Source organism: Poecilia reticulata, linkage group LG11 (genome assembly GCF_000633615.1).
Source record: "Poecilia reticulata strain Guanapo linkage group LG11, Guppy_female_1.0+MT, whole genome shotgun sequence".
Lineage (NCBI taxonomy): Eukaryota > Metazoa > Chordata > Actinopteri > Cyprinodontiformes > Poeciliidae > Poecilia > Poecilia reticulata.
This window is the reverse complement of record NC_024341.1, coordinates 18,221,471-18,232,010: the sequence shown is the minus strand read 5'-3', so window position 1 is coordinate 18,232,010 and position 10,540 is coordinate 18,221,471. Positions and strand designations below refer to the sequence as shown.

The 10,540-nt window shown below is 35.4% G+C and overlaps 2 protein-coding genes and 1 pseudogene across 4 annotated transcripts in view; all 3 read right to left on the bottom strand.

The window, feature by feature from the left end:
• The window catches only part of LOC108166704 (gastrula zinc finger protein XlCGF57.1-like), a 19,079-nt gene extending 18,014 nt beyond the window's left edge, over window positions 1-1,065 (bottom strand). The window contains exon 1 of the mRNA XM_017307427.1: window positions 1-1,065. Coding sequence (XP_017162916.1) covers window positions 1-513 — 513 coding nt within the window. The 5' untranslated portion in view covers window positions 514-1,065.
• A 2,875-nt stretch (window positions 1,066-3,940) lies between these two features.
• On the bottom strand, window positions 3,941-8,076 carry LOC103472581 (gastrula zinc finger protein XlCGF57.1-like). 3 transcript variants are annotated; one of them, XM_008422326.2, is made up of 3 exons: window positions 7,450-8,076; window positions 5,511-6,113; window positions 3,941-4,069 (listed from the first exon to the last, which is right to left on the bottom strand). In XM_008422326.2, exons 1-3 carry the CDS (start codon window positions 7,616-7,618, stop codon window positions 4,053-4,055), a joined length of 789 nt encoding a protein of 262 aa, XP_008420548.1. In that variant the 5' UTR covers window positions 7,619-8,076; the 3' UTR covers window positions 3,941-4,052. The 3 variants fall into 3 exon arrangements, with proteins under 3 accessions (XP_008420548.1, XP_008420549.1, XP_008420547.1); XM_008422327.2 differs by having other exon boundaries at window positions 5,595-6,113; XM_008422325.2 differs by having other exon boundaries at window positions 3,941-6,113.
• A 1,205-nt stretch (window positions 8,077-9,281) lies between these two features.
• LOC108166703 (gastrula zinc finger protein XlCGF8.2DB-like) lies at window positions 9,282-10,534 on the bottom strand (annotated as a pseudogene).
• Between the last annotated feature and the right edge of the window lie 6 nt (window positions 10,535-10,540).

Genomic DNA, 10,540 nt, shown 5'->3' with positions numbered 1-10,540 from the left:
ACTTCTTATATGAGCAGTCAAACCCCTTCTTTCCCTAAAACTCTTTCCACAAGTGGTACATGTGAAAGGCTTTTCACCTGTGTGACCTTTAATGTAATCAGTCAAATGACCTTTTTGAGTGAAACTTTTTCCACAAGTTATACAGGAGAAAGGCTTCTCCTCTGTGTGAGTTCTCATGTGAATAGGTAAACTCTGTCTGTTGGTGAACCTTTTTCCACAGATTTCACATGAGAAAGGCTTCTCACCTTTGTGAATCCTCATGTGAGAAGCTAAACTATCTTTGGTCGACAAATGACTTCCACAGATTCTACATAAGTAAGGCTTCTCCCCTGTGTGAATTCTCATATGAGTAGCTAAATTGCTTTTTTGAGTGAAATGTTTTCTGCAAGCAACACATGTGAAAGGCTTCTCTCCTGTATGAATCCTCATGTGAATAGTTAGCATAACTTTTGTAGAGAAAGTTTTTCCACAGGTCGCACATGGGAAAGTCTTCTTACCTGTGTGGCCTTGCATGTGAGACGATGTCTACATTGTTGAATAGGATAGGAAATATAATAATATATATTTTTTAATACAAAAAAATAGCACGTTTTTTTGGAGGAAAATCTGTTCACAAAGAAAGGAACTGCATTAGGTGTCTTTAAAAATGCTGCTATAATTAACGTGTATTTGCATATAAAATAGGTAAACAGAATTTAATTTACAATTTGTGTCCTATGGTAGCTCTCAGCATGATGTTCAGAGAAAAAATAGCTCTTGTCTTATAAACAGACATGAATAAACAGATATATAAAATTACATAGACAATATAACTAAAACTAAACAATGTACACACAAACTATAACCAGCATGTAAAGGGAGCTGAGATAAGGAAGCCACGGATCACAAACTGTAATTTTGATATTACATAATAAATAGTAAATAGTTGAGGTCACGAATGCTCATTCTACGTTTTAGAGTAGTTTTGTTATTTCAGTCGTTTAGTTCGGGGCAACGACCCTTTAAAGAGGATGTCGAGTTCAGAGACGCCCAAGACAATTTTCTCTAACCTGTCTAATCAGTAAAACGTGAGGGTGTTTCGTACCTATTCGATGTAAGATTATCTGGGGTAATCGAGAGAAATCCAGCAGTCCGCGCTGATTGTCCATCTCTTCCTCGGATTTGACGATGATTTTATAAAACTCCGTTAGTGTTTCTTCAGCAGGAGTTAACTGCTCGTTGATTGACTCTATATGAGGCGGAACTGAAGACATTTTAACTGCAAACAGTCAAATGGTTTACCCAAAACACCAAACCCGTATTCAAACTACATTCTAACAGAAGAAAAGTGAACGCAGCGATCTGTGCCGTTTTCATTTCTCGCGTGTTTCACTGAAGCTTCACGGAAGAAACTGAGAACAACTTTTAGTTCCGCTTTACATTTTATAATCTCCCATGAATCTCATCTGTTAATAAAGTGATGTTAAATAAATCAGAATATTAATTAAAAGTTGTGTTTTTCAATTTACTAATTGATTTACTCTAAGTTAACACACAAAGAATTATGTCTTCAACCATTTACAATAAACAAATTAATTATAAGAATTTTACACACACAGCTAATGAAAATACTCATTTTAATATTAGAATATTAAATACCTTTAAAAAAAAAAAACAAAAAAAAAACTTCAATGCAAAAATCAGAGCTACATGAGACAATAGCTGGCAAAAGTTTACGTGTACTTTTCTGACAACCACTCTTGGAATTTAGCAAAATTTGTACATTATATTTTTTCACTAATTTGTGAACCAAAAACTTAAACTTGCAAAAGACATTTATCAACGATCTGAATACTCCAAACAATAACAGATGTAATTATTTTGTCTTGTTAGCTCAGTCTCATTTTAGACTTTACAGTGGAAAATGGAGTTCAGTATGATTCAGCCATTTTATTTATTTATTTGTTTGATACTTTGTATCAGTGAAAAAAGTTAATTTATTGATGGAACAAAAAGCAGTACTGCTTCAATTTCGGGGGAGGATCTTGATTTACTAAATGAAAAATGATATACAGGGGAAAACACATAACAATTAAGTTTATTATGTCTATGGTTATGTTTTCACATCCACCTGAATTCAGTGGCGGAGCAAGAGGGGGGGCCAGTGCCCCCCCTGTCATCTGATTGGCCCCGCAGTGGTCCCCCCTGATGATTGACATGTAACAGCACCAGGTTATTCCTGCACATTATTTGGAATCATTCTAAGTCAACCTAATATCTAAAGAAGAAAAACAATAATAAATATATGAAAAGAAAATGTATAAGACTTTTTATAAGTCCATGTGACATAAATAAATAGATTTTTATCAGGCGCTATACCAGCCTCCTTTATACTTGTACTCCTGGAACAAGTATTGTTATTGTTGAAGCTGAAATTCTTCTCCTGGATATTTCAGTTATGCTGCGCTGTGGTGCAACTCAAAGGCTAAAGCACTTCATACCTGGTGGTGATGGTAAAACACCAATAAGTTATTTATTGATCCTGCGCAAAAAAGAGAATAAACCGAAGAGGGGCCGACAATGTTCGTAGTTTGGAGCAGAGGTGGCGCTAGAGTTTTTTCGTTGACCGTCAAAGAAAAAAAGAAAAAATCATTTTATTTCCAATTTGTAGTCATCAAACGAAACATTTATTATTTTTCTGCGAGAACGTTTTTGAAATCAGGAAACATTTCACGAAATGACGTGATTAGAAGACGACAGAACTCTGATCGTTTCCTGATTCCGCATCACTTCCTTCAGCGGGAGAAAAACCCCGCAGAAGCGGATCAGCTGGACGCTCCAAAGCCTCTGGTCCGTTAAAGCGTCCAGATCAGAGATGATTCTCTGACAGATATTGTTCTTAGTATGATTAATAATGAGCTCCACGATGTTCTCTGTGCGTAAAGTTGAAACTGTCTGAGCACCAAGTGGTCAGCTGATCACATTCTGGACAGAAACCAGCGAACTGCTCTATTCTTATCAAGACGAGGCTGAGGAGGGAATCTGATGTATTTACTCAGTTACGTTTTTACTGGTTTTGTTTTTAAAACACCATTAACTAAGCAGTGTAACTATATATTGTATATTTGGCGTTTGTCATCTCATGTGTGATTAATTGGAGCGTAATGGTGGAGCATTTATTGCCCAGCGCACTGCGCTTGTTTCTGCCTAACGGATCTGCACTTTAATTTCTTTCCTCTCTCAACAGTCAGCTGCTTTTCCTCTATTTAAAGTACAATAAGTAGATCATATTCTCTTTAGGTTTTCTCTGTGTGCTGCAAACTTATTAAATGTAAACTAATTAGAAGCCCGAGCCACCATCGGGCAAATAATTCTGGTCCGACCCGAACTATTGTTACCTGTCAAATTACCTGTTCACAACAGAGCTTCCTAACCAAGGTGTCCATAACTCTTCAACATGTCCATCAGATGATATTCAGAAAGGATCTTTTATTTGATTGATTTTAGTTTCCTCTGCGATGAACTCTGCGTAAAGTCTATCATGTCTCCATGTGCGCCAGTCAAAGGTGTCAATTATAACATGTCAAATGACAGAGGGGCTTAAAAATAACCAAATATTCAGTTTGGTTATTTTTTTAAATTATGACAGAATTCATCTTGACATACATATATATATGTGTGTGTGTGTGTGTGTGCACACACACATTTCAAATTTTGTCCCCCCCAGAGGTAGTCCTGGCCCCCCCTTGCCCCCAACTTTAAAAGTCTAGCTCTGCCACTGCCTGAATTGCGCCATTGCAATTGCGCGACTGTGCTGGTAAATTGACCTTATTGTATAAGTACAAATAGTTGTAATGACAGTCACTCTATATTACTCATACATTTACTAACATCCTAAACAAAACATTCTCAAACAGAGACCCTGTGTAATGAATGAAAAACAAATAAAATTTATTTTACAATTCAGAGTAGCTTTAACAAGGATTTATATATTTAAACAAACAAAAAAAGTAAAACATCTACAGTATCAACCCGATTTAGTCAACCTTATGCCTGGTTTGTTGAAATCTTAATCAGCATGATTTCCTTCCTGAATCAGAAACAGAGAAAATAATGAAAATAATAATAATAATGTGTGATAATTAGATATGAATACAGAAAACATTATGAATCCCAATGGACAATTACCAGTCCATACATGAACTCTTACCATGAATCCACTAAGAAAAAACATTTAATAATTTAACAAAAACTCTGTATAAATACAGCAAAAAGATAAACACAAGACTCGATAAGCTTTACATTCTAATTGTGAAAATCCAAACCACTGATTCCTTCAAGACACCCTTGAAATCAATTTCATTTAAGATTCCCAGTGACTATTATCTCAAATCTGGTTTTAAGATGTGAAATTAGAAGAATAAGATGAATTCTAAGAACTTCAGTTAGAAGTCTTATTTGAAATTATTTTTTGGACCAAGCTACAACAAATCAAAGATATGATCTAGATGTAATTACAGCACAAAACAAGTTACAGAGCACCTTGGTATTTGAARTTAAYATAATGCCATCTCACTTCTGTGAGTCCTCGTGAACAGGTAAACCATTTTCATAGGTGAAACTTTTTCCACAGATCCCACATGAGAAATGCTCCTCTCCTGTGAGACCTATAATGTGACTAGCCAAATTATTTTTGTGAATGACTCCTTTTCCACAAGTCATACATATGAAAGGCTTCTCACCTATGTGAAGGTTCATGTGTTTGACTAAATGATCTTTTCGCGTGAAACTTTTTCCACAAGTCTTACATGTGAAAGGCTTCTCTGCCATGTGAATCCTCATGTGAGAAGTTAAACGAGACGTGCTTCTGAAACTTTTTCCACAAGTTCCACATGAGAAAGGTTTCTCACCTGTATGAATTCTCATATGAATAGATAAATCAAATTTGACTCGGAAACTTTTTCCACAAGTAGTACATGTGAAAGGCTTCTCACCTGTGTGAATTCTCATGTGATTACCTAAATGATCAGTTCGAGTGAAACTTTTTCCACAAGTCATACATGTCAAAGGCTTCTCTGCCCTGTGAATCCTCATGTGAGAAGTTAAACAAGATGTGCTTCTGAAACTTTTTCCGCAAGTTCCACATGAGAAAGGTTTCTCACCTGTATGAATTCTTGTGTGAATAGTTAAATCAGATTTGATTCTGAAACTTTTTCCACAAGTAGTACATGTGAACGGCTTCTCACCTGTGTGAAGCTTCATGTGATTACTTAAATGATCTTTTCGACTGAAACTATTTCCACAAGTCATACATGTGAAAGGCTTCTCGACCATATGAACCTTCATGTGAGAAGATAAACATGATGCGCTTCTAAAACTTTTTCGACAATTCACACAAGAAAAAGGCTTCTCGCCTGTATGAGTCCTCATGTGAATAGTTAAATTTCTTTTGTTACTAAACTTTTTTTCACAAGTTCTACATGTGAAAGGCTTCTCTCCTGTGTGGCTTTTCATGTGAGAGATTAAATTACCTTTTTGAGTGAAACTTTTTCCACATGTAATACATGTGAAACGCTTTTCCCCAGTATGAATCCTCACGTGTGTCATCAAGTTACCTTTTTGAGAAAAGATTTGATGACAAAATTCACAGGAATACACATTTTGGTCCACGTGAGTTTTTTTGTGTTTTTTTTGTTTTGTATCTTCAGTATTTCCTTTTTCCTGTTTGGTTTTCTGACATCTCTTGTTTTGTTTCTGCTCTTTGTCTCTCTTTTCTCCTGGGTCTTCAGATTTGCTTCCTTCCTGATCCTGGCTCTCAACCACTGGACCCTCCGTAGTGCCTGAAAAGTGGAAGATAAGTTGGTTCCTGTTTGGTTCTGTTTCATTGTTGATTCTTTGCTCACTAGGAGTCACCAAAATGTCTCCAGTCTCCTGTTTCAGCACAAGTTGCTCTTCATCCTGACTGATGCAGAGTTGATATTCTTCTTCTTTGAACTGTTGATGTTCTGGTTCCTCTTGCTCATGTTTAATTTTGAAAGGTTCTGGTTCCTCTTTATCTAAAGCTGAATTCCCATCCTGGTTGCTGAACTCAGTGAAATCTTCCTCCTCTTTACATGCACAGTTTTGTGGGAGATCTGGACAAAAAGAAAACAATAGCTTATATGTTTAGGTAAAAAACAAACTTCATGTTTATCCATTGACGCAACTGAAAAAGGCTTTATTTCATATGAATATTAAACTTAATCAATGTGGTTCTTCTGATGGGAGAATAAATAGATGTGTGTCATAATACAATGCAGATACTCTTTTACAACCTTCTGACTAATTTATTGCATCTACTGTTAATCTTCACCTTTTAATTAAATCAACTTTTAAAGGACCTCCATATGGAAGGCTAGGGATGACAAAATTAAATATACCATACTTATAATTTTTTCTTTAAAGAATAAAATATATCATGAAATTATGAAATATTCAATTAAATAAATGACCTCTAAAATAATTAAATCGACCTTTTAAAATAATGAATTTTAATTGTAAAATGTAACTAACAAAAACACATCTAATATATATTTAATCATTTCACTGTATTCATTTGAAGTGTATTTGTAGAGCACCTTTCAGGTTTACATTATGAAAACAAAATTAAAAAAAATCATAAAAATAACAGCCACCAACTTGAGAAACCGGTTAAAAACATTACATTTTGATGAGTGCCATCGTTAAAATCACCATTACACATCAAACATGTTGGTCAAAGTTTATTGTGGTTCTAAAAAAAACTAAACAAGGGAATTTAGTCTAGATTAAAATAAACTCAGTGTTTCAGCTGGTTTGCAGTTTTCTGGAAGTTTGTTCCAGATTTCCAGAAGCTGAATGCTGCTTCTCCCTGTTTGGTTCTGGGGATACAGAACCAGAGAACCTCAGAGGTTTGGAAGGTTTATACAACAACAGCAGATCTTTAGTGTATAGTGGTGCTGAGCCATTCAGTGATTTATAAACTAAACGTATTTTAAAGTCAACTCTCTGAGCTACAGAGAGCCAGTGTAGGGACTTTAGAACTGCTCTAACTTCCTGGTTTTAGTCAGAACACCGGCAGCAGCGTTCTTGATCGGCTGCAGAAGGAGGATTGTCGTTTTAGTCAGACCTGTATGGACACTGTTGCAGTAATCAATGCGACTAAAGATAAACACATGGATGGTCTCTCTAGATCTTAATGGGACATTAGTCCCTTAATTGTAGAACTGTTCTTTAAGTGGTTAAAAGGCAGACTTTGTAGCCGTCTTTTCTGTCGTTCAGTCAATACTATGTACTGGAATGTTCCAACTAAGGCGTGGAATAGAACTGATCTGTTTCAGGTGTTTATTGTTGTAATCTTTTACCATTTAGTTTCGTGCCGAATTCAGCGTCGGTCCCAAACAGCTTTCTTTAACTTGTCTCTAATAATTAAGACGGGACGGTGTTTCCTACCTATTCGGTGTAAGATTATCTGGGGAGTCCGTTTGCAGTCCAGCAGTCTGCTCTGATCGTCCGTCTCTTCCTCGGACTTGACGATGATTTCTTTAAACTCCGTTAATGTTTCTTCAGCAGGAGTTAACTGCTCGTTGATTAACTCCCTGTGACGCTGAACTGAAGACATTTTTACTGCAAACACTCAAATATTTACCCAAAATACCAAACCCGTCTTCAAACTACATTCTAACAGAAGGGAAGCTAACGTTGCTATCTGTGCTGTTTTTATTTCCTGTCTGTTTCACTGCGGCTCCACGGAAGAAACAGTGAACGACTATTTATGGCACAATCAAAGACAATGCTATTGCAAACTCTCAAATATTCCTACAAAATACTAAAACCCTTGATCAAAATGCCTTCTGACAGAAGAAGAGCTATCGCTGCTATCCGTGCTGTTTTGTTTTCTGTGTGTTTCACTGTGGCTCCACGGAGGAAACAGTGAACGACTTTTAGTTCCGCTTTGAATTTTGAAACAACTTCTTCTTCTTCTTCTTGGTTTTATGGCGGTTGGCAACAAACTGTTAGTAGCATTACCGCCACTTACTGGTATGGAGTGTGGTTCGTGATGGTTTAAATATTTATCCTGATCTATATATATACATTCTACCTTAAATTATATCTAATCATACACTCTCACATTCACACGTAAAAACGCATCACACGTTGTGCACAACTTGGTATATCATGCCTTCATTCACAAGCACACTTACTATAATTAAATTCTATGAAATAACTTAGATTTCTTTAGAAATCAAATAATTATTTGCATATGTTTACTCCCTAAATTCTTTCTCAATATATCTAATAAATTAACCTTCTCCTTAATACTTTCAAACTCTCTCTTCATATATCTTCTCTCTATTTCATATTTATGGCATTCTAATATAACATGCTCTATGGTTTCGTATTTATCACAGTAATCACATTTGCCAGTTTTATGTTTTTGAATTTTAAAAAGTGTATAATTAAGTCCTGAATGTCCAAATCTTCCATTCCTTCTTTCTCCTACAATCTTCTGAATTTTATAAAACCATCTTCCTGTTTTATCTTCATCTCACCTTTGTTACCACATTTTCATCAGTTTCTCTTTAACAATACTCTTTCCTTCAGATTTACTTGTTTTAACTATAAAACTAATAGGATACTGAATTACCTTCTTTGCCATTTTATCTGCCCTCTCATTTCCATCTACTCCAATATGTGTTGGAACACAAATATAACTATTAAACCCATATTTTGTATTGTGAATAATGTATGAAATATTTCTAATAAAATGTCCATATTACTATCTGTTTCATTATATATTAAACTTAATAATGCAGAGCTTGAATCTGAACATAYTATTGTTTTTAATGGTTTTATGTCTTTTACCCATTGTAAAGTAAGTAAGTAAGCTTTATTTCTATAGCACTTTTCACAGACCAGGGTCACAAAGTGCTGCACAAAGTGTAAAAAGTAAAACAAGTTAAAAACAACATACAAACAATAAAACACGGAATTACACTAAAAAGCAAGTTTAAAAAAGTGGGTCTTAAGTYGTTTCCTGWAAGTGTCTATGCAATGTAGAGATCGAATGGTGCAAGGTAAGTCATTCCATAGTCRARGCGCWACAGCTTTAAAARATCTGTCTCCACGAGTCTTAAAAAAGGTCCGAGGAACCGTCAACAAGTTCAGATTCGACGACCTGAGGCTCCTAGTCGAAACATAAGGCTGTATGAGGTTCTTAATGTAGTCTGGCGTCTGTCCATGAAGNAAATAACATTTGACAACTAAAATGAAAAAAGACCATCATCATTGTAAACTGACTTTATTACGACACTTAAAAATTGTTTCACTGACAATCACTTTCATACCAGAAATTGAATCTATATTAAAATATTTTCAAACATCCTAAAAACCGTCTCAAACAAACTGAAACTGGTGAAAAAGACATGAGTAGAACAATATTGTTTAGCTTTATCAAGTATGTCAACAAAAATATTTCAACAGAAAACTGAAAATATCTCCATCATAGTCATCCTTCCAAAATCAGAAATATCTTATAAAATGTAAAATTGGAAGAATTTTTAAAGTATTTTAATTAACTCTTGAGAAACTAACTTTACAGAGGAACCTTACACTTCATGCTCACTTTAAAACATCAAAAGTGTGTGATTCCTCATGTGAACAAGTAAATCATTTTTATTGGTGAAACTCTTTCCACAGGTCCCACAAAAGATAAATTTCTCACCTGTATGACTTTTCATGTGAGAAGTTAAACTATCTTTGGTAGACAGTTTTTCCACAAGTCCAACATGAGAAGGGTATGAGTCCTCATGTGATGAGCTAAATTGGTTTTATTGAACCTTTTTTTCACAGTGTGTGCATGTGAAAGGCTTCACACCTGTATGAATCCTCATGTGAGAAGTTAAACTGTCTTTTGTAAAGAAACTTTTTCCACAAGTCCCAAATGAGAAAGGTTTCTCACCTGTGAGTTCTCATGTGATAAGTTAAACTCCTTCTTTCACTAAAGGACTTTCCACAAGTCACACATATGAAAGGCTTTTCACCTGTGTGACCCTTCATGTGAGTAGTTAAATGACCTTTTTGAGTGAAACTTTTTTCACAAGTCGTACACGAGAAAGGCTTCTCACCCGTATGAATCCTAATATGAGAAGTTAAGCCATATTTTGTAGAGAAACTTTTTCCACAGGTCCCGCATGAGAAAGGCTTCTCACCTGTATGAGTTCTCATGTGATGAGCTAAATTGGTTTTATTGATGAACCTTTTTTCACAGCATGTGCATATGAAAGGCTTCAAACCTGTATGAATCATCATGTGAGAAGTTAAACTGTCTTTTGTAAAGAAACTTTTTCCACAAGTCCCACATGAGAAAGGCTTCTCACCTGTGTGAGTTCTCATGTGAGAAGTTAAACTGCTTCTTTCACTAAAGGACATTCCACAAGTCACACATGTGAAAGGCTTTTCACCTGTGTGACCTTTCATGTGAGTAGTTAAATGAACTTTTTGAGTGAAACTTTTTTCACAAGTGGTACACGAGAAAGGCTTC